Genomic DNA, 24,454 nt, shown 5'->3' with positions numbered 1-24,454 from the left:
GAAGATATATTCCTTTATTTTTTTTTCTCCATTCTGGCTCTTTTGTCTTTTTTTTTGTACAAATAAAAAGAAGTTTACTCTTTATATAAAGATATATGTAACTAAGGTGATAAAATACTTTTTTTGTTTTGAGTTTGATGTAATGGTGCCACCCAGTGGCTGCTGAGAGAACTTTACAAAGCTAGACATCAGTTCAGTTAGTGGTGAGGGGGCGGGGCCTGGATATGACTGGCCAATCAGTGCTGTTACAGGTTGGAGGTTGCCAGGCAGGCTTGATCCGAGGAGGAGAAGAAGTCGCTGACGCCCTCTTCAGACAGCTGGCCGTACTCGTTGTTGTAGAAGGTTTGGCCTGAGAGTTGGCTGAAGAAGGGTGGGCGTGATGTGCTGATGCTGCTGACGGACGGAGAACTGATGAGCCGCTCTGTGCTGCGGCCCGCTGACGCACTGAAGAGCACCATGAGAAAATGTCACTCCAGAGGATGAAAACTAACCAGTCACATATGATAAACGATTCACCTACTTTTTCAACATGGCCCCTCTGTGCTTGTGCTCAAACCTCTCCAGCTCATCTGACGCCAGAACCATCCCACTGTCTGTCTGGCTGTCCTGTAGACACACAAAAACCATACAGATGTTGACATCCTTCAGCCAATAAACTCTGTGTATATTTGAGGTCTTAGTCATACATGATGTGTCTTGTGTGATGTCATTTCCAGAGGAAGTTCCTCGAAGGTCTTCACTCTTGAGTGACATGTGCTGGAGGCTCCGACCATGATACACCCGGAGAAAGGCACGCAGTTGTAATATCTGGACACAGAGAAGCATGTACATTCATAATTATTTTTGTTCTTGAGATGTTCCCATGATATCTGCCAATGTAAATACGTCAGATGTTTTACTGGTTTCATTGTCAACCCGGTAAAAATCACAGGTCTCTAGCACACCTCTCTTCAATAAGACACATGATTTATCATTCAAAGATCTCCACCAAATTGCATATGTTTGCTCAGTTTGAGCCTCTAAATAAAAGTGAGCTGTTTTTCTTCCATATTCTCACATATGAGCCATAAACACCTGGTGTGTCAAATATGAAACTTGACAAAAAAAACACATAGCATGAGTTGAATGCGAGTGTACCGTGTGGACAGTGTGTTGCAGGCGAGTCTGATCTCCTCCTGTGATGCTGGTCTGGAGGAAGCTTGCGAGAAGCCGTCATCCTCTGAACTCTGAGACACATTGAATGGGATTTCCTAAAAAAAACAAACAAACAGACAATGCATTTCACTTAATCACTAAAATAAATATACACAGATGAGCCAAAACATTATGACCACCTGCCTAATATACTGTTGGCTTAATATGCTGTTTTGACAGCGCCGACCTGCCGAGGCCTAGACTACGAGATCCCTGAAGGTGTCCTGTGGTCTCTGACACCAAGACGTTAGCAGAAGATCCTGTAGGTTGTGAGGTGGAGCCGCTGTGAATCGATCTTGTTGGTTTAGAAGATGCTCAGTTGGGTTGAGATCCAGGGCAACACCTTGAACTCTTCATAATGTTCCTCGAACCATTCCTGATCAATGTGTGGAAGGTGCATTCTCCTGCTGAAAGAGACACTTCCACCGGGGAACACCACTGTCATGAAGGGGTGGACCTGGCCTGGCACGTGTCAAATTGAAGTCCACATGAATGGTTGGACACAGGGTTTCCCAGCAGAACATCGCCACGGTCCAGTTCTGATGCTCTCGTGCCCATTGTAGAGGCTTTCGATGGTGGACAGGGGTCAACATATAGGCAGGTGTGTCACATTCGTCCTATAACCATCACATTTTGTGTGACTTGTGTCACAGTAGACCTTCTGTTGGATCAGACCAGACGGGACAGCTGAGTCGCCATGTCGCCAGTTTGTGTTTGTCCCTCCTCAGGATCACTTGGTAAATTCTCACCATTGCTGACCGGGAGCGACACACAAGCAGAGATACTCTAACCCACTCGCCTTGCCATAACGATTTACCCCTTGTCAAATTCTCTCAGATCTTTATCCCTGCCCATTTCTCCTGCAACTGATTGTTTGCTGACCATCAACTCAGACCTTAATATGTGGCCTTGTTAGATGATTAACAACATTCGCTTCACATGCTCATAATGTTTTGGCTCAGCATTAGCTGCCTTGTAAATATGAAGAAGGTAAAGCGCAATACTCAGATATTATCACTGGATGTGCAGAATCTCACCGGTAGACTGTTTTCCTGGAGCAGATCTCCCAGAATCTCCACCAGAGCTGGAAACGTGGGTCTCTCCCTGGGCTCGCCCTGCCAGCAGGCCAACATGATGCCGTATCTGCCAAAACACGCATCACACGTCAGAGTCTAATCACTGTATGACATCATTAGTCTGATTAGCTACACACACAATCATCAGCCCAATGCTCACATTTCAGGGGACGCGTTGTCTGGTGCCCTCATCCTGGTACCGTCTTTAAGTCGCTTGCAGAAGTCTTCATCAATCTGGATGCCCGGGTATGGAGACGCTCCTGATGGGACATGGTACAATCAAGACTCCATAAAAGTTATATATATATATATATATATATACCACTGCTGAAGACTCTCACCCAGAGAGAAAATCTCCCAGAGCAGCACTCCAAACGACCAGACGTCACTCTGACTTGTGTAAACCTTATCGAAGATGCTCTCCGGAGCCATCCACTTCAGAGGCAGTCTGGCCTGCCGAGACAGATAACATTACACCAATAATAGAGCCTGTGAGAGAACACTCTCTTACCATGATCCTTGAGCTGATGTGATTTGCAGTAGGTCAAGCATTCATCAATGCCTCTCACTGACATAACCCCGCTGCTTCATTATGAGTATGTCATGCACTAATACTACTGCTATTTTCTGTATTCTGTATCTGAATTATTTTTATTTACTATGTACTGAATGTTGCTGTGGCCTTTACTGAATCCCATGTGGGCTCACATTTCACATGTAAGACCTTTCAGATTTTGTAGATGTTATCTTCATGACAATTAAACACTTTTCCCGCCTTAATGATCATTATAGACTGACCCTTGTGCACTGGAGATCTTTCTGGATCATGCTAATAGTTGAAGGGTTTCTCTTACGTTGCCTTTCCGCACGTAGTCAGGGTCTTTGTAGATGTCGCGCGCTAAACCAAAGTCACAGATCTTCACCACGTTGCTCTCGGACAGGAGGATGTTGCGGGCCGCCAGGTCTCGATGAATACACTGCCACAATCAGAGCCAAACAAGATCAGTGACCGCATCCATAACTTACTTCACAATAGGTCAGCAAATCTAAACTAGAGAGTAAAGTTTGTCGGGGACAAACTTTTATGTTGGCTTGACAAAGCCTTGTCTGAAAGTTTGAAAGTTTTATAAGCTTCCCAGTATGTTTTATCATGTTGCTTGCAAATTTTATAATGTGGTTAGCATGTCTTAGCATTTGTCTATCATGTTTTAACTCATTGTTAACATTCTATATTTTGTTGCTAGTATTATTACCATTTGGCTAGCATGTCTTAGCACATTGCTAGCTTGTTTTAGCACGTTGCTGGCATGAATTAGCATTATGCTAGCATGTTGCTAGCATGAATTAGCATTTTGTTAGCACGAATTAGCATGCTAACAGCATTCTAAATCATGTTAGCAATGTTTTACCATGTTGCTAACCTGTTTAATCACTTTAACACAAATTACCATGTTAACACATTGCTACCATGATTTAGAATTTTGCTAGCATGATTTAACATGTTGCTAACATAAATTAGCATGTTCTTAGCATGATTTAACATGCTATTAGCCTTGTTTTAGCATTTTGCTAACACGAATTAGCATGCTGCTAGCATGTTATCACTTTGCTAACATGATTTAGCATGTTGGCTAACATAATTAAGTATTTTGCTAGCATGATTTAACATGTTGTTAACATGAATAAGCATGTTGCTTGCATAACTTAGCATGCTGCTAGAATTTTTAGTATTTTGCTAACATGAATTAGCATGTTTGCTAGTATGTTTTAACCATAGACTGTAAAAAAAGATGGACAGCACGTCTCCGTTTCCTTCCACTGTAATGAAACCAAAATATCCCAGTAAGGATCGTTGTCGATTACAGCTTGGGCTTGAAATACTTGGGCTTCACTTTTCATTTGGTTTTAACACATTGCTAGCATGAATTAGCACGTTAATAGCATGTTTTAACACATTGCTAGCATGAATTAGCACGTTAATAGCATGTTTTAACAGATTGCTAGCATGTTTTAGCATGTTGCTAGCATGAATTAACACTCTGCTAACATTTTAACACATTGCTTGTATGAATTAACATGTTACTAGTATGTTTTAGCACATTGCTAACATGATTTAGCATGGAGCTAGAATGTTTTAACATGTTGCTAGCATGTCCTAAGCTAGTTGCTAGGCTTTGCTAGTGATAGATACCTGGTGGATGAAGTTTAATAGTACTTTATCAGAGATCTAAAGTTCACTGATCCATAATCTATAAACCGTTAAACACGAGTTTGAGTGGGAAGAAGTAATGCACAACATTAATGTACCTTACGAGATGCCAGAAATTCCATCCCTCGTGCGACCTGAAAGCTGTAGCATATCAGATCCTCTATCGTGAGCGGCGTCTTCCACAGATCATCCACTGCAACCGCAGAAAGAACACAAGAAAACATGATGATCCACTGATATATTTTTTTCTTCAGAAATATCATATTTTATCCATTAAGAGAATGCATACTATAATCTCACACAAATATTTTATGCACCGTTTTTCAGTTTGCTTGAAATCGCCTTTATGGCGATTAAATTATAGTTTTTGCAATGTCTTTTTGAAGCTAGTTCAAAATAATGAATAAAAAATGTTAAAGTCATTATATAAATTTATTTCTACAATCTAAATACCTTAGAAAAATAGAAATTTAATTTTCTTTCAAATAAGAAAATATTTACTCATGTCCGCAAAAATTCTATGTTACTAAACGAACACCCCCCTGAAAACTAAAAAATGGTTTATCCCAAAACCACATTATGGTAAATGTCTTTTTAATTTTTGTTCTGTATTTTATCTCCGATTACCTATTGTCAAGGAGTATATTAACTTTCTGTCAATTATGTACAGTATATATGTTTATATCTCTTTATATATTGTGCTGTGCTCACCACGAGACTGCACCGGAGGGTTGATGTTGGAGGAGGTGGACGGTTGATGTTCACGCTGACCCACCTGACCTGCTTCTATCATTCGTCGCACCTGACTCTGGGTTTTAGGGGAACGATCCTGCAAACACAAGCTCATGTTACACCAGATCACATTTGAGTTATTACTGATAGTAGTGCTGTTGTAAGAAGAACTATATATGTATTCATCATATTATATAACCCAGACAACAACATAGTGTGGCCCAGATCCGGTCCACATCTGATACATGTGGATTACATGCGGACCAGATGTGGGCCGACACTATATTGCTGTCAGGGAAGTGAGCATTTCCATCTCTCTCACCCTGTATGGTAAGAAAAACTCCCTCTTGGCGCGCAGAAAGTTGGAGAGATTTCCATATTTACAGTATTCCACTATAACCATGAGAGGACCTGATAATCAGATTAAGCACAGAGGGTTAGAAAGAAGTATGGAGGATTAAGCTAGCTAGTGATTTAATATTTCTATATCTGGATCACCAAATAATGGTGCATCCATACCGCTGGGTTTGGTACACGCTCCAAGAAGGTTGACCACATTGAGATGGTTTCCAATATGAATGAGGATCTTCAGTTCTGACATCAGCGCTTTGTGTTCGCTGGCCGTGGCTCCCTCTGTCATGTACAACACTTCAGTAAATGTGAAAGTCAATGGACAATTCTGTATTCACTACAGTTTATGGGAAAGACCGAACCTTTCAGCATCTTGACAGCCACTGTGTTTGAAGAGGATTTCTTATCGTGTCCAAAGATAGAAGCTTCGATCACCTTCCCGAAAGCTCCATGCCCGAGCACCTTCCCTGCAAACATGGAGTAAGTATTTTGAAACGTACAAAACTGAAACACAGAGCACAACAGACTATATGCTTCTTTAAATCGCTGCCTTTGATTTGATGAGATATATTGCTATTTCAGTTTCATTTAGAATAACTGTGCAGCCTGTTTTTTTAATGTTACATTCGATTAGCTTTTCATCAACTCACAAACGTCCTGCAGTTCCCTCAAAAATCCCCATTTGGGAAACACGTTATTAGGAAATTGAGAGTCACATTCCCATATGATTCCTAAACTCAGGTCAAGCCTAATGTTGAATTAAGGCTCCCCTGAAAATATCTAGAAATCACTTTACTTCTGGGATAGAAGCCATGAATGTTCTTTATTTGGACACGAGCTGAATCCTATTATCAGAGTTGTTGAAATGAAGGATCTGCGAGAGTACCAAGATGCAGTCGGTCTCTGGATATCTCCCACTGGCTCGAGTCGTAAGGCAGGTATTCACACTGCTCCTCAAGCGGCACTTCCCCAGGGTCCATGATGATGGACAGATATCCTGTCTTGATATCGGCTGGGTTCATCTGCGGGACAACATCATAACAATTACTGCCGGATGATACCGCAGCCTATAAGAGCACAGAAACGGTGAGCCCGAGGCTTGCAGAATTGCTGACTCCGCTACTCATATTTTGCAATGAAGGCAATGCATTGTTGATGTAATTGCACTTTGTTTCTGAAAAGCCTTGCAGACATCAAATATGCTATTTGAATTGCTACATTCCTGAATAAAGCAGTATGTATTGAGCTGTTGTGAAGTGAAATATGCTGAACCGACCCGCTTCACGTTGCAGAAGATGACGAGGAGAAGGACCCAGAAGAAGATGGCGATGACTCCCGTCCCGATCAGAATCACTATTTCTACATTGGTCTTGTCATCAGAGCCTGGCAAACAAAACAAGCTTATAACTAAATATGAAAGCTCATATCTTCTGAATAGATCTAAAAATGATTTTTCTAAGTACAAGCTAAAGTTTGTTTTGCAAAATCAAAATCTCATGATATAGTGTGACAAATATGATTTTCTTGCCAATTTGTTGCTTGTTTTTCCTCAAAGAAATGCTATAAAATTATGTTTCATTTACTAATATTACATAAAGGGGATTTAAATATTGTCTGTTAAAGTTATCTAAAACATACCCAATGTACTGCTTTTACAATATTATTGTGTATTTCATGATTTTAATATTAAAATATATTAATACACGAATATTTAAATGGTGAAGAAGAGATGCATGAAGGTTATAAAAGACTAAATGCGTTTTAATTGCAAATTAAAAATTCAAAAGTTGTAGTTTTAGAGTACGTTTAAACGAAAATGATGAACTAAAAATGAAAACGTTTTTCCTTTGCGTTTTTCGCGTACAGACGACAATGTTGTCAAAATGACCCTTATTCACATGGATCTATGAAAACAACTAAAAACACTATATTCTGCTGCCAGGCCAGTAGATGGCGATGTCACTTTGTAAATAAACAATACGTGCCTATAGACTGTTATTATTAACAATTAATAGCACGTAAAACACATGCACGTGATATCACCGTTTTCACAAATTCATGTTTGTGTAGTTTACACGGAGACCATAATTGTTTAATTTTCAAAAACTTGCAACGATGAACTAAAAACTTACAGACGACAAAATGATCCCCGTTCACATGGATCCGTGAAAATGACTAAAAACACTGTATTCTGCTGTCATACCAGTATATGGCGATGTCACTTTGTAAAGAAATGCATGACGTCACCGTTTTCACAAATTTTTGTGGTTTACACGTGGACGATAACGGCATCGTTTTCAAAAGTTTGAGTTTTTAGGCCTGTTGTCGTAAAAAAGTTTTCCACTTTTAGTTGAAAACGGTGTCATGTAAACAAACCATTAGTTAGGGTAGAGTTAGGGTGTAGTAGTTTAAAATTAGCTTAGGAATATTTAAGAATAGAAGTCAATGGGTGAAGCCCATAATATAAAACAAAAGTGTGTGTGTTAGTCTGTGTATGAGCTTGTACCTACTGTTTATGTTCTACTAAATAAATTCCACTGAAGGGCAAGGCAGAATTCTGAACTGTACACTACAGCGCCACCTAACGCCCAAGAGAGAGGTTCTCACCGATGACGGACACCACGGCGGAGGAGTTAACGCAGCCCCTCTGGTTGCAGGCGGTACAGGTGTACAGACCGGCGTCCTCCTCTCGCACTCGCTGAATGCTGAGAGTCCGATTGGAGTCCTGAAGGAGGATCCCTGGACACATCCACAAAACGGTCAAACACACAATCTGCCAGCCAGCTGCGGCTTTTCTTACAGCTTTCTTCTGTTTTCTGAACTGTAAGTTCTGCAAGAATTTGTTATAGAGCCTGTGATATTCATCAACACCTTCAGAAAATAACAAAGAATGGTAAACGTTGATCACTAAATGATCACTAACGTTGTGTTTTGCGCCATTGCTTAGGCAAAGCAATCTGTCAATCGAACAGAAAACATGCCACAAAGACCAATTTTTGGTTCCCCAAAGAACCTTTCAGTGATTAAAAGTTCTTAAAAGACCCATTATTTTCTTGTCAAGAAAAGTTTAAAAATCTAAAGAAACTTTTCCCACTATAAATAAGCTTTTGTGCGATTGAAAGGTTTTGCAGATGTTAAAGGTTCTTCATGGAACCATCAAAGCCAGTAAAGAACCTTTGTTTTAAAAAATATGCGCTTGGAACGTTTGTGATCAACACTTTTCTGTCCTCTGTTCTTTGTCAAATGACTCAAATTCAAATCCAAGATGTCCTGCCACAGCACAGTTTAAGTCAGCCACAGCTAATTAATACCATTTTACCATTTAAAACAGAACATAAATATTATCATATTATTTATATCACAATATAATCCTCATTATAATGGACCTCATTTAAGCTGCCATTTTAATGTCACCTATTCTAAATGATAATAATAGTCAAATAATTGAGTTATGAGTATATAATAAGATACTAGCCACTGTGCTGGAGTGTTGATCAGAATATGGTTTGATTGACTTCACTGGATTTCACAATCTCTAAAAACGTCTGTGGTTTTGCTATGGATAGATTCAGATACTTTAACACACTCCAGTCACTCACTCCTGCTAACAGCTAACTCTTGAACTCAGTTTGCTCCCGGTATAATATCCTCCCCATAACACCTTTCCACAAACGGTACATGCACTGCATGTGAATTCACTTACAGGCCACATACATTCCCAGAGCTGTATATATACGCTATTGTAGCGCAGTCCGACAGCCCACCCAGACCTCCGGCACATTAGCGTGAATGTGCTTTTTCTTCAGTATTGGAGTTCAATTTAGTGTGTGAGAAAGAGAGTGTTAGTATATGTGCTCATGAATAAGTGTGTTCCTATTCAAATGTGCTAAACTAGAGGGGATTGCTGTGGTGCGTATAATGTAATCTGTAATGGGATCGTTTTGGAATAGTACATTTATGTTAATTTGAAGGAGGGCTGAACAACATGCAAAGAAATGGAGAGGGAATCAAATTGAAGAAAATAGTGTACATTTAAAACAGTTTCTATCCCTATTGATTACTTCACATTCACATATCCTGACAAATGTTCTTTGCCTTCCTTAGCAAACACCCCAGTCTCCTTTATATTAGGTGTCTTTACTAGTGTGTACTGCAAAACTCTTGTGCTGCTATTGAGGTGGATATGGGTAAGGTTTGGTGGTATGGGAAGGTTTAAGGGTGCTCTGATCGTTATCGGCTGATAATCGGTTTATATAGATTTAAGGGTCGGTTAAGGGGCAGCAGCGTCATTACAGAACTTAAAAATTACACGCAAGTATTTTTTTTCATGCAGGTATTTTTTTAATTCCAAGTACAATGTAAAAATATTTATGTATGTACACAATAAGTGCATCAATGATTAATATAAACATTAGTAGTTAAAGACACCTAGTATCTAGCACTGCTATTATGAAGGACTAACCTGATATCTGATGGAGGGGTTGGTTATCTTTAAACCAGGACAGCTGGGGAGATGGCGTGCCCTCGACATCACACTCCATCTGCAGCGACTCGCTCACATTCACCGTCTGATTGGTGGGGTCGTGACGGTATCGAGGAGCTTCCAGTGCTGAGAGAGAGACAGAGAGAAGGCCTGCAGATATTGTACTGTGTGCAAATGACATTGCCCATCTACATTTGACCTCTGAATGAGCTTCACCTTTGACTGGGATGTACTTGCGGTGGCAGTGTTTCTCCCCACTGCGCCGGTTCTGCACCTCACACACGTAGTTTCCCTCGTCCTGCAGCTGGATGCTGGGAATGGTGAGCTCCAGGACCCAGTTGTTGCTGGCAGTCTGGAAGGACAGTTTCCCGCCCAGAGACTCGGTGTACTGGTGCAGACTCTTGCAGTCCAGCTCCGGAGGAACGGCCTGCGGGTCCAGACGGTACCAGCGCAGGTTCTCATAGGTGTAGTTATCTGCGTTGCACTTCAGCCGTACCAGGTCCTGCTCCAGAGGATCCTCGGAGGGCTCCATCTCTATCCCGAAGCCTTCTGGGATAGCTAAATAGACAAGGAATGTAAAGGAATGACAGAAATAATTACAAACTTTATTTTTCATAGCTTTTGTGATGTTATTGAAGATCCAAACAGCTTTGTTTGGTCACAAATGTGTTGGTGAAACTCACTGGTTACGTAGAAATAAATCAATCGTTCATCTCTTCCCACTTTGTTCTCTGCCGAGCACTTGTACATGGCCGACACATTGGCGATCTGAATAACCACACGGCCGACAGTCTGTGGAAACAACACAAACCATTTCAAATAACGATTGACTTTAATTTGGAGCACAGCAAAAAGAACAGTTTGTCATCATGTTGTTGAACACGAAAGAAGATATTGTGAAAAATCGTTGGGGTTTAATCTTCTTGCATTCAATGGAATAAAGGGGTTTAGAATGAAATACGAGTGATGACAAAATGTCCACTTTAAGCTGTTTTACTCTCACCACTTCCAGGGTCACACACAGGAAATGACCTCACAGGTGTGACAGAAAACAGGAAGTGAGTGCTGTGTTAATGTGTGTTTATTCCCTCTCCATCCAGGAAGCAAGAACTGGACGATAAGTTTAAATATTTCGAAAGTGGAAATTGTAACGCATTCGCCCTCCACCTCCCTCACCCTGGATGTCAAGTTTCGGATGTCTGGTGGCACATAAAAACGCTCAGGGTTCAGGCTGCGGGCACATAAATTTGGTTCAGTCATTTATGGGAAATCTTCAGGAAATAAGAATAATTCAAACAGGAAGTGAAACCTTTTCTTTCCCATCCACAATCTCAGTCAAAGTCTCAATGCTCTCAATCGGATTGACAGCCTCTTCGGGATCCAGATCTATCCAGTTCTGACAGATGGGAATCTTGTCTCGCTGGCCCCTTCGACCCCTGTGAAAATGTAAACACAACTGTGATTAACATAGTAGGAGGTCAGATTTACAACGATATCATTTCTCTTTGTTGATATTGTTATATAGCTGTGGTGTGGACTCTGATATTCTCTTAGAATTAGAACGATTATTAAAGAGGTGGTTGATTATGATTTCACTTTTTTAGTTAGTGTGTAATGTTGCTGTTTGAGCATAAACAACATCTGCAAAGTTATGACGCTCAAAGTTCAATGCAAAGGGAGATATTTTCTTTTACAGAATTCTCTGTTTAAGGACTACAACAAACGGCTGGTAGGGACTACAACGAGCTTCTTCCCGGGGTGGTGACATCACTAACCCTAAAATTTACATAAACCCCGCCCCCGAGAACACACAACAAAGGGGGTGTGGCCATGTTGGGCTGCTTTAGAGAAGAGGAAGAGTTGTTGTAGTAGAGTGTTGTTGACATGCCGTCATTTTACGCCGGACTGCTTCACAAACGAGGGTCAATTCAACACAAAAGATTAACATGACGGCACATGCTAGTGGATGAGTTGAATCAACTCCACAGCAACTACATAAATTTATCCACTAACCATTCAGAAACGTCTAAAAGTTGCAACTTCTTCCTGAGTCTCTCCATCAGTGTCGACTCCGGTTTGAACAATGTAAGGCTGAACACTTTCGTCATTTTGGCTGCGTGAGATTCGCCAGCTTTGTTGTTGTTGAGCTTCTGGAAAGGGGGCGGGGAGCAGCAGCTCATTTGCATTTAAAGGGACACACACAAAAACGGTGTGTTTTTGCTCACACACAAATAGGGAAATTTGACAAGCTATAATAAATGATCTGTGGGGTATTTTGAGCTGAAACTTCACAGACACATTCTGAGAGACTTGTCTGAATGATTCAGCTGACACCCAAACCGGACTCTAGAAGCAGCTCAAACCGCACAGCAGATCCGAGCCTGTCCTCTTTCAGGGCCAGAGGATGCTTAAATGCCGCCTGTCTCCGTGTTTCCTGTTGTTTAGACGACAGGCCTCTGTCCTTCACACTGTGCTCTCTCCGAACAGAACACTATAAATAACCCGAATGCCCTTCTAACCTCTCCACCTTCCCCAGCTGCCTTATCTCCAGTCAACACAGAAGAAAAGCTGCCACCGCGCCGGCCGCTCTGCCTCTACTGCCGAGAAAATAAACAACGCTTCTGAAAACATGGGAAAAAGCGTCTCCAACCGGTAAGAGAGTGCGGGCACGTCGCCAAAAGGGACAAAGACTATCCACTCTGAACTCAGCGTGAACCGCTCGCGTTTGACATTCAATGGTGATTTCGACTGCTTCACCAGATCAGCTAATACTCCCATTGATCTAGTTCTGACACTCGGAGCAGCAATATCCTGAGACCTGAGATGTTTGGAGAGCCTCTTAACTTCTTTACAAAATGCATACATGCATATGTTCAGCCCTATGACAGGCAGATGTTTGCAGGTGTCTTACGGGGCTCTGCGGCTGCTGTTGAGACTGCAGGGGCTCCAGGGCCTCCACTGCCAGCTGATGGAGGCTGGAGGGCTGCCGGTGGCGGTGCAGGTGAGGATCTGTCGGCTGCCCTTCTTGTAAGGGTTTGTGGGAGCTGCAGCTTCCTTCTCATGGATCTGAGGAGGAACTGCACATGCAGACCAAATGTAAGGCAAATTACAGTTTAGAATTAGTAAATACATTAGTTAACATTAGCTATGTTTCCATCCAAAGTTGAGAATTTAACTGGAATATGGTATAAAACATTTGTGAATAAAGCAGCATTTCCATCCCATGTGTTCAAGAGAAAAAAATCATCTCTTCCTGGAAAACCTGTGCAAAATATCAGTAATAAAAATGTAAGTTGCTGCAATCAGGCTCTTTTCTCCTCCATCATAAATGAGTTGGTCTCAGAGCATCAGACGAAACACAATAAATGCTGTCATGTGATCTTGCATTCGGATGCTGGTGTTTGGGAACACAATCATGTGAGACGCTTCTGGAGGAATTAAACCAAATCATTCTGATGACAGACTTTGACTCAGACGTTTCAGAACCACCAAACCAACATTTGAGATGCTGCGATGCGATTGGTCCACTGGTTAGACCAGTTATCCAATCACAGCCTCTGATGAGGAGAAGTGAGGTTTTTGTTGGATTTATTCCATCGTAGTTTATGCACGACTCAAATGAGCACAAGCTTTTTATGTGCATTTTTAGAATGTATGTGCATCTCTGCGTTTTTGAAATTTGCATTTCAGAAGTAGACATGTTCTACTTGATGAATCAGCCCTTCTAGTGTCTAGTAGTTTCTAGCTCAGGTTTTTAACCACTAAGCTACTCCAACCCTGATTACTATATAATAATGGATCAACCTGATATAAAACTGCAAATATCTCATAGAAACCTCTATCACACATTGAGGGAGTTACCGTTGACGATGAGAGTGAAGTTGAGTCTTTTCTCCAGGGCTGCAGGCGTGTTTTTCAGGACCAGCATGTATTCTCCAGCGTCCTGCTTACACACGTCTCTGATCTCCAGAGCCTGCTGCTGAACCTTAAACCTGCTGAACTCTGGCCGTCTGCTGACCAGTCTGCCGTTCTTATACCTGCAAACACACACACACACAGATCGCTTACCAAATAACACTCTCTAGAGGAATGCATGCATAATCATGACTATTTTTAAAGAAAACATGAAACTGTCAGTCATGTTCTGTTTAGTTTCATTGTCATGAGTTTCCCTGTCACTGCTTTGCCTGATTAGTGCACACCTGTTCCTTGTTTGGTTAATGATCATTCCCTGTGTATTTAAGCCCTCAATGCATTGTTAATGGTTAAAGCTTGTAGTGTTTCACGCATCTTGTCTTTGGATTATTACGACACGCACCCATGTTTTTCAAAACTTTTAATCAATTGAACCAGTTGCTTTGCAAAATGATTCACAGTTTTGAATCACTCGAAACGCCACACGCTGTCAGAACAGTGTAAATGCATCGAAAACAGCCCAAACATGCATAAAAACACCTTTTACAAACCAGTTACAAATGTTTTATTGAAGGTGTAATCTATTAAACCCAATTAACAAATCATCTAATACCATTAAATATTAAGTGTCTGTATAATATGTGTGACATTGAAAGAAAACTTAAACATGATAACATCTAAATTAACTGGTTCTATTCAAGTGAGCTTCGTTAATCAGGCCAATAAGAGACTATTAACTAAAACTCTTCCTTTTTATTACACAAATGTGTCATTGAATATGTATACAAATTTATAAGCCTCTAAAAATCATATAGACACTGGTTAATGGATTCACAGAGATCATCGTCATCAAACCATTGACATTTCAAAATCTTTCGAAACACTTAAGACGTAACGAAGCCTCGTTTACCGAAGTCACGTAACTTTGACAGTTTGATCCGTGCTCCGAATCACTGATTCGAATCAAATGATTTGCAAAGGTTTCGAAGCCTTGCGAAGCAGTGTTTTCCCTGTGTGACATTTTGTTTGTATAATTTGACTTTCCTTTCTGAGAAAACAGGATATTCAACAATAAAATAAAATTTATGTGACTTGATTTTATCCATTAACAATTTAATGGATGGTGAAAATTGAGGGCTTGTTGACGTCAGCCGAAAAGCAAAGCTGTTATGAAACATGCATTCTGAATATAGTATATAAAACAGGGTTCACTTACCATTGAGTTTCAGGTAAGGGGTATGCCGACACCTTCACGGGCAGCCGGACAGATTTCTGTCCCTCCTTCACCTCGATAACCGATCCATTCCTGTAGTCCAAGATGATGAACGGCTTCTCTGTGTTGAATTATGGAAGAAGAGCTGTTACATCAGCACATGATAACATCTAAATTAACTGTTTCTATTCAAGTCAAAAATAATATTTAATTTAGTTGAATCAACCGAAATGCATTCATTTATACCAACAAAATAAAAAATCAAGTAAAAAAAACTCTTTAAGGTAACAACATTGTATTTAACTACATATGACATTTGACATTATTTAAGTTTATAGCAGTACCAGCATAGATTGCATTATCTTTGACCTACCGTGAACTATGACTACAGTAGTAAGCTGTCGTTTCTTCTCCACAGTGCTGGCGGAGCAGGTGTAGTATCCGCTATCGTCCACACGGACGCTCTGGATCGTGAGGATACTAGAGGCCTCCATGGCGTCGTCCAGGGTGTTACGCATAGGTTGAAAACTGGCCAGCCTGTTCTCCTGTGCCAAAATATCTCTGATTAATGGTGTCTAACTAACATTAACTAACAATGAGCAATATATTTATTACAGGATTTATTCATCTTTGTTGAAGTTACAAGGTAACACTTTGTAATGAGTATACAGTAATAAAGTGCTTACAAATCATTTATAAACTGTTATAGTTTATTAATAGTTTATATATTGTAGTTAATATATTAATATAGGCAATATACAAATAATGAGTCTTCATTTATTGTCACTGTCATTTACGAAATTATGATGTACAGTATTTTAAATCAGTAGTAAAGGAGTTGATAGGTAGTTAATAGTCCTCCCTTTAGATTAGATCACTGAAAATTGGAAAATGGCATTTATTGGACATTAATTGCATTGCTTCCTTCAAATGTATATATGTAAATGGCAACCCAGTCTCATTAGAAAAACGTACCTGTGGGAATGTTTTCGCGAGTCGCAAAATACGTACCGATACATACATATCGCTGCAGTTTCGATGTGAAATGTCCACTGAGTGGCGCTAAAAGCGTGTTAATTTTTTTTTTTTAAAAAAAGCATCCGTAATCGTGCCGTTTTAGCTTGTTTAGATCTCTCCTTGAGTTCTCTTACTGTGACTCGCCTTTCACGGGATTCGTACCCAGGGCTTCCTCGTCTTAATTACAACTCCGTGTCAGCTGAGCTACCGAGCAAACTTGTTATGTTAGAAAAGCGAAACATATGGAGCTGGTTAAGCGATGCAAAGTCCAAAATATATTCATTTATAAAGCGTTTTGAAGTCATAACATAATATTGTGCAAGGAGACGTGAAAACAAGTCTTTATTAATCCATAATCTGACCCCGTAATCGTAACTGTGTATGAAAACGATTAAAAGCGCTTGCCGTTTTACTGCCTCTAGCATTCATTTCTGTTGGAAACTGCAGTGATATGTACGCATTGGTACGTATTTTGGCGACTCGCGAAAACGTTCGTCTTTCCTATGAGACCGGGTTGGTAAATGTATATGTATAGAGACCATATATAAACTATGAATTAACTAATAGTTTGCAAAAGGTTTGTAAGTACTTTATTACTGTATACTTATTATAAAGTGTTCGCAATTACAAATGTTCATTGTTGTAAGATTCTGTTATGTTGACTTTTATTTTGAAATTCTGTTCAGTTTCCTTTTGTTCCTGTTTCCCTGTTCTGTTTAGTTTCAGTTTATGATTATGTCCTTGTTTGTTTCTTTGATTACTTAAGATTATCACCCGAGTCTCTTTATGTTTGCCATGTATATATATAAAAACAACCCAAGTTGGGTTGAAAATGGACAAACCCAGCGATTGGGTTGTTTTAACCCAGCAATTGGGTTAAATGTTTGCTCAACCTGCTGGGTAGTTTAGTTTAACTCAACTATTGTTTAAAAATTACTGTATTGCTCGCTTAATGAACCCAAAATATGTTGTAAATTAACATTTATCAATATGTTCAATAAATGAACATTTTTTAATAAGTTTAATTAATAATAATTAAATAAAAAAAATATTAAATTGCTTATTAATAAATGTTTACCTTTTGATTATTATTGTTGCCTCTAATTATGTGTCTGATTTTTAACCTTTTTGGGTTCATTTTAAGCCAGACATATAGTCATTTTTAAGCAATAGTTGAGTTAAATAAAACTACCCAGCAGGTTGGACAAACATTTAACCCAATCAGCTGGGTTTGTCCATTTTCAACCCAACTTGGGTTGTTTTTAACCCAGCATTTTTTAGATTGTATAGTCCATGTTCAGTTCAAACCCTTCTCGGTTCTCGTCTATGTTGATTTGGTTGTTTATCTATGATTATTACTCCTGCGATCTCCTGTTTGACGCTAGTCGCTCACTAGCCAATCGTGACACATAGTCTTTATTTTCTTTATGAAAAATATACTTCTTAGGCAACATGTGACCTTAACATGAATTGCAAACACAGGAGATGCAGGAAATGAACTAAAGCTGATGTAGAAATGAAATACTGGACAATTGAGAGAGATTTATGAGTGGTCAAGCACAGGAGTGTGGGAGAATAATGAATATGACGGTTTTTTTATGTTAGCAGAGATTTATTACTACAGAACGTAATCACACCAAAGCCACTGCGCTTTTGTTCACAGGCCAACACCTTCTTTTATTCAACACTAATTAATTAGATAAAGGTCATTTGTAGTGAATTGGACAGGTCATGTTCTCTCTTGCAGTTGGGAGTTGATTAAGTGTAATATGCTGTGTGATTACCTTTTGGCCTGGATAGTCCCACAGGAATTCCACGCCAGTGTTGAACTCGACCGTTGCGGTGCAGTTGAGCACCAGAACGCTCCCCTGCATGAGCTCCACGGGCGAGTCTTCAGGAAACAGCTTGAGCTCGTAAAACCTCAGTCCTGTTGGGTGTTGCGAACATGGACGTGTCAGCACTTTTCACGCTCGTGGAGCCATGGACGAGGTGCCATTTTTCAATTATGGCACCTTTTTAAACTAAAGTGATGTTTATTCATGCAAAAGTCTCTATTATGATGGTTGCTAGATGGGTTTCTATGCAGGTGCGAGAGTGTTCCTCCTTCAATATAAGTTTGCATACTGAATAGGTACAACATTTCAATTTGAACTTACTTTGTGACCGCTAAAAAAGTACATTCTATATAGTATGAATAAGTGTACTGAAAACGCCAGTCGGATTACTTCTAAAAAGATTTGATCCACATTATTTGAGGCATGTAGAACAAACAGTGTGGAACGACATTTGTGTTAAAGGATTAGTTCACTTCAGAATTAAAATTTCCTGATAATTTACTCACCCTCATGTAATCCAAGATGTTTCTCTTTCTTCAGTCGAAAAGAAATGAAGGTTTTTGAGGAAAACATTCCAGGATTTTTCTCCATATAGTGGACTTCACTGGGGTTCAACGGGTTGAAGGTCCAAATGTCAGTTTCAGTGCAGCTTCAAAGAGCTCTACATGATCCCAGACGAGGAATAAGAGTCTTATCTAGAGAAACCATCGGTCATTTTCTAAAAAAAAAATAAACATTTATATACTTTTTAACCACAAATGCTCATCTTGCACTGCTCTGTGACGTTCCACGCATTACGTAATCACGTTGGAAAGGTCACGCGTGACGTAGGCGGAAGTACCGCGGTAGGGTGAAAAACTACATCTCATTTTCTCCTCCAACTTCAAAATCGTCCGACATCGTTGTTTTACCTTTTATTTTTTTACCTCTTTTCTTTGTATGTTCGCTTTGTAAACACTGGATCAGTACTACGTCACGCGTGACCTTTCCAACATGATTACATAATGTGTGGAGCATCACAGAGCAGTGCAAGACGAGCATTTGTGGTTAAAAAGTACATAAATATTTATTTTCTTTTAGAAAATGTCCGATGGTTTCTCTAGATAAGACTCTTATTCCTCGTCTGGGATCGTGTAGAGCTCTTTGAAGCTGCACTGAAACTGACATTTGGACCTTCAACCCGTTGAACCCCAGTGAAGTCCACTATATGGAGAAAAATCCTGGAATGTTTTCCTTCATTTCTTTTCGACTAAAGAAAGAAAGACATGAACATCTTGGATGACATGGAGATGAGTCCCAATCCCAAGTTCACAAGTTATGTTTAACGCTTTGGGTTCTCATTGATTTACATTACAAGCATCAGAATTTCATCTTACTCTTTGGCTTCACCAAATTGCATATTTTTGTTCAGTTTGAGCCTCTGAATAAAACAGCTGTTTTGTCCTTCTCGAGTCTGAGCTCCATATTCTCTCGAGGTCTTCTTTACTGTGGTCCCTTCTATGTGTGTGTTTAGTAACAACCTCATTAATCTTAATAAACCCAACTGTGACTTTGTGTGTTGTTGGTAATTTGTAAGTTTGAACAGGCCCAAACAGAGCAAGTGAAGCAAACAAGGCCATTAGGTGAAGTTATTAGACATGCTAATGCAGTGTTTATTCAGGAGGTCAGCTGGTGCAGAAGTAACGCTCCGCCGACTCTACAGCATCATGTACGTGAAGCACAGATTTCATTTTCCCCTCTTGATTAAAGAGGCTATTGGTCTTGGCGAATGTTCTGTATGAGCCACACTTTAGATCAACACAGAACGAAGAATGACCTCATTTAACAGTGTAATGATAAAGTTTTTCTGAGACGTCCCTCAGCAGGATGGGAGAAGATCACGGCCAGATCCAGAACCGGCGTACAGAAGAAAACCTGCATCGACATCGACAAATTCTGATCGAGTGAGTAAAAATACACTCTTGTTTTCAATATGATAGTCAAAGATGATTCCACCTAATCACTTCAATCAATTCAACAACCTATATGACGCACATCCCAGGAAAACATATTCCCAGATCAACAAACTTTGTTAGTTCTGGAACACATTTCTATTATCCAATCACAGTCTACGACCGCTCAACCCTAAGCTTAAAATCCAAAGAATGGGATTGGAATCGTTCACATGACTGATGTTTGATGTTCATGTCATTTTGGACACGAGTATCTGCCAAATGGTTTACATGTAAAATATAAATGATCTTTCTTGGCAATATCACTAACGAAACTGCATTTGTAACGCATTTCAATCCATGTATTTCCAAGTAAAACAGAGTATCCACAGCATCTTGACATATCCCAGTGGTTATGCTTTTTTCCTAATCTGTTATCATTTGATATTATTGCTATAACTATTATTAAATTACCATTAAATTAGCATGTTAACTACTAGCAGGATTTTAGATTGCATTACCTGCAACAGTAGATTAACCACGTGAAGCTGACATAAAAAAAGTTTGCATATGTGTTTTATTTTGTTGTTGAGTATCATATTTGACACATCAGGTGTTTATGGCTCATATAGTCTGATATAATGAGAATATGGAGGAAAAAATAGCTCTGTTTTATCTTTATAACAGTAGCAGATATAAAATGCATATACTATAAATATCAGTTGTCTCCCAATATTGTCTTTGTAAGATGATATTTAAATGCTTAGATTTATGATCAAATCGCAGCCGTTCAAATGAATATTGAACAGGTCTCACCTGTGGGATGCACAAAGTATACAGCGGATTTGTGCTCGGTGTTGTGGACTGAGGTGGAGCAGAAGAAGCCGAAGAACATAGGCGCCTGATCATAGATGCGTCTGGGAACCGACCAGCCTCTTTTACTATTCCAGGTGATCTCACTGCTTTCTAGAAGCAACGGAGGCAGCTGTAACTGTACGGACAACAAACACTCACATCAAACATCATCTGAAAGATTGAGAATAAAAGCAATCATTCAGAGCAATCTAATGTATGATGCCAGACAGATGACTGTGACTCAATTTAAGCAGATTTTAAACATCCAAAAAGAATTATTTGTATCTTTGAAAATTAAGTTGCATGATCGTTTTAAAAAATGCATTACAACTTGAGCAAACTCTGAGAGGGGAACTGTTTTTCTCACACAAAACTTCCAATCGCACAGATGCTTATTGAAATTTCGCCTTTCATCGAGAAGCAGTAAATGTGACCCTAACTTCATTCTGAGGCAGAAACCACCGTCTACAGACAGGTCGAGTCCATCCGAGTCTCATTTGCTTTAAATCGAAAATTCTCTCATCATCTTTCCACCACCCTCATGTCACTCAAAATTCCCCATGGAACAAAATGTCAAAGCTGCTGCTTTCCATAAAATAAAAATTCATAGTTGTCAAGTTCTGCTGCAATTTTGATTAAAAAATATCATGTCAAAATTTGAACCAAGGTCCCTTTCATGCTGAACACATACTGTACCGCTAGACTATCCCACCCTACACTCTTATAACTAACTACTAAGTGTTTGGTCAAGTCTTATGCCACCTCCTTATAAAAATGGTAGCACAAAGTTACAGCACATTTAAAGATGCGTAAATAATAGGGATGGGTTAAAAATGTCGATTTCAAAAAATCACCTCTTTACTACTAGTTACAGCATGAAATAAAGATGAATGAACATCAGAAGGAATGTTGAAAGATACAGGACAACTTACTGAAATGAATCATGTCTCATGTAAGCGATCAATCAGTGTTTCAACCGCGTCAATAAAACAGCTTGAGAACAGTCATATAATGTCATATTTACCTCAGAAAAGCCATTCAATGATCATAAACTCATGAGTCAGCTAGAAAAATAACCCTACAAAGGGGGATTTTGCTAAATATGTGCACTATATTGCATATTCGTTGTATTTTTATTTAACCTGTTCTTCACTATTTAATGTATGTTTGAATAAATCTGTCATTTTTTATGACAGCCACCATTTAAATGTTTATATTTAAAAACAATGAGTAGAAACATAATTATATAATTAAAAATTTATTATTATATACATTACATCTCAATGTATAAGTACCCTACGAATCAGAAATTTTTAATATTACAGTGATTTACCAACTGAGGTTCCCTGTGGAAATTGTTTCCGCCACTAAATAAAAAAATTTAAAAAGGTAATTGTGACTTTTTATCTCACAATTTAGTTTTTTTCTCGCAACTGCGTTATATATAATATCGCAATTGTGAGTTATAAAGTTTTTTTTTTATCTTCTCAGAATTGGACTTTATAACTCACAATTGCGAGTTTATATCTCACAATTCTTAGAAAAGAACTCAGAATTTCGGGATATAAACTTTAAAGTCAGAATTGTGAGATGAAAAGTCGCAATTATCTTCTACATTTTTTTATTCTGTGGCAGAAACAAGCTTCCATAGTTCCCTGTACAGTTTACAGTATTTGTTGAGAGATTTTCCTTGAGGAAATTTGCCATGTACTGTAACTGATAGGCCCCAGTTAATTAATATCGAATCACAAGCTTGTGAATCAGAATCGAATCATGAAATTTGTGTCGATGCCCAGCCCTAGTCAATAAGTTTATTTTAACAAAGTATAAACCGACCTGGATATTTCTGCCTCATTTCGACCTGGAGAACAACTATGTTGCTGAAAAATATGGAAAAGTTGTTTATTTAAGTTACTGTTGTCATTTCCCTTGGCTTAGAAAGCTCTATGTCACTTGAGTTAGCTAAGAGCTGAAAGTTACTCGTATGCAGTGACTGTAACAATCCTGGGATCAATCTCTAAAAAACACAAAAACAAATCAGTCCAAATCATCCATTCTACAGAAACTGAGCTGCTGTTGGACCTACCAAGTAGAGAGAGACTTTCAGGTCAGGATCTGAAACCAGACATGGCACCTGAATGTGTGTATCAGAGTTCGTTATGTAGAGGGTCTCTATTTCACTCCCGTTTCTCTTGATGAATGGATTTTGTGGGTCTGTTTGTTTGGGGGAAAAAAAGGTACATTAGTTCAGTTGTCTATAATTTTTCTTAAGTGTTACCTTGAATCAAGCCCCACAACATTACAGGACTTCAGAACCTTATGATGATAAAATAATATAAAGGCATAACAGAAAATACATATAACAAATTTACCAACATGTAATTTAATGAATTCCTTAGAAAAAAAAAGGTTGATATTTGAGCAGTAATGTTGGTGGTCATGCGTTACTGACATAATTCCAGTGGGCAAGGGTTGACCACATGCTAACACATGTCATTTTTAAACTCAGAAACATACATACACAAAGCAAATGCAAGCACATATGGTGCATTCCATTTGTACTTGGAAATTCCGAGTTCCAAGTAGGAACTTTTTAATGGCATGGCCTCTCAAGTCAGAGTTCCAACTTGGAGGAACCGCAGCAACCCCGACTCAAAGTCGTCATCTGATTGGTTGAGTTTTAACGGTCCACCTGGAAACAAAGCCGTCGCGACGCCAAAGAAGAAAGACGTCATGATTATCTAAACACTGGATTTTCAAAAGTATGTGAAGTTCACAGCATAAGTCCACACCGGTCTGTTATTGTAGGGACATCGCCTTTATGTTTTAACACTCCTAAACATGACATGGAACAAAACGAACTGTGATTGGTTGCTTTACACGTCAGTCAGAAGTCCTCTGGGCAGTCCTTGGTCAATGAAAGCTGCGATAGAGTCCTTCTGCCGTCAGTCTGAAGATCTGGCTATGTGAGACTAGTGTCTCAATGAACACTATCCAACCTCTATCTGTGCAAAATAGCATCCATTTTGTTTTTCTGACTTGTGTAACTCGGTCAACTCGGATGTGACGTCATTCCCAGGTCCGACTTCCGAGGTAAACGGAACGCACCAATAGTCTCAAGCTGCGTCCGAAATCGCGTACTGTCTGAGTAGGTACTACATTTGAATTTAAATTTACTTCATGACTGTTAGAAAAGTACATTCTATATAGTATGAATGCGTGTAGTATGAATGAATTATGACGTACATCCACCATGTTGTTACTGTCACATGACCTACCAGCGTCAGTTCCACCCCTTCAACTCCATTCACAAATCCTCCCATGACCTCATAGGATAGTAAAGTGTCCATCGTATGCACACTTCAGAATCTCACCAGAAGATATCCGGGTACTTTTTGGCTACTGTTTTTCGAATACTATGAATTTAGACATACTACTCTGTTCGCATACTGTTTTTCACGTACTATATAGTAGAGAAGTATCCGATTTTGGGACGCAGCTTCAGTGAACACTATTGTGGTGATAAACGTTCATACTCAAGGGGGCGATAGAGATTCCTTCAAATGTTTGTGCCATTACAGTAAACAAGATGTGTTATTATTCAGGGTAACACTTCAGTTTAGCGTCCAATTCTCATTATTTT

The 24,454-nt window shown here is 39.3% G+C and overlaps 1 protein-coding gene across 2 annotated transcripts in view; it reads right to left on the bottom strand.

The window, feature by feature from the left end:
- flt4 (fms related receptor tyrosine kinase 4) overlaps window positions 1–24,454 on the bottom strand; it is a 43,789-nt gene continuing 19,335 nt past the window's right edge. The window contains exons 4-30 of one of the 2 annotated variants that reach the window (XM_051860584.1): window positions 22,898–23,025; window positions 20,773–20,947; window positions 17,975–18,117; window positions 15,547–15,718; window positions 15,177–15,294; window positions 13,907–14,082; window positions 12,957–13,122; window positions 11,355–11,481; window positions 10,729–10,837; window positions 10,262–10,603; window positions 10,025–10,171; window positions 8,170–8,301; window positions 6,839–6,945; window positions 6,449–6,584; window positions 5,925–6,029; window positions 5,731–5,844; window positions 5,534–5,622; window positions 5,191–5,308; window positions 4,578–4,672; window positions 3,125–3,247; window positions 2,612–2,723; window positions 2,431–2,530; window positions 2,232–2,337; window positions 1,138–1,250; window positions 687–807; window positions 521–606; window positions 1–444 (exon numbers count right to left, since the gene is read on the bottom strand). In XM_051860584.1, coding sequence (XP_051716544.1) covers window positions 246–444; window positions 521–606; window positions 687–807; window positions 1,138–1,250; window positions 2,232–2,337; window positions 2,431–2,530; window positions 2,612–2,723; window positions 3,125–3,247; window positions 4,578–4,672; window positions 5,191–5,308; window positions 5,534–5,622; window positions 5,731–5,844; window positions 5,925–6,029; window positions 6,449–6,584; window positions 6,839–6,945; window positions 8,170–8,301; window positions 10,025–10,171; window positions 10,262–10,603; window positions 10,729–10,837; window positions 11,355–11,481; window positions 12,957–13,122; window positions 13,907–14,082; window positions 15,177–15,294; window positions 15,547–15,718; window positions 17,975–18,117; window positions 20,773–20,947; window positions 22,898–23,025 — 3,659 coding nt within the window. In that variant the 3' untranslated portion in view covers window positions 1–245. The remainder of the gene's footprint in view (window positions 445–520; window positions 607–686; window positions 808–1,137; window positions 1,251–2,231; window positions 2,338–2,430; window positions 2,531–2,611; window positions 2,724–3,124; window positions 3,248–4,577; window positions 4,673–5,190; window positions 5,309–5,533; window positions 5,623–5,730; window positions 5,845–5,924; window positions 6,030–6,448; window positions 6,585–6,838; window positions 6,946–8,169; window positions 8,302–10,024; window positions 10,172–10,261; window positions 10,604–10,728; window positions 10,838–11,354; window positions 11,482–12,956; window positions 13,123–13,906; window positions 14,083–15,176; window positions 15,295–15,546; window positions 15,719–17,974; window positions 18,118–20,772; window positions 20,948–22,897; window positions 23,026–24,454) is intronic. The other variant, XM_051860585.1, reaches the window with a different exon arrangement.

The sequence above is a fragment of the Ctenopharyngodon idella genome, chromosome 14 (genome assembly GCF_019924925.1).
Source record: "Ctenopharyngodon idella isolate HZGC_01 chromosome 14, HZGC01, whole genome shotgun sequence".
In the NCBI taxonomy this organism is placed as follows: Eukaryota; Metazoa; Chordata; class Actinopteri; order Cypriniformes; family Xenocyprididae; genus Ctenopharyngodon; species Ctenopharyngodon idella.
The sequence above is the reverse complement of the archived record's forward strand: the minus strand, read 5'-3'. Positions and strand labels throughout refer to the sequence as shown.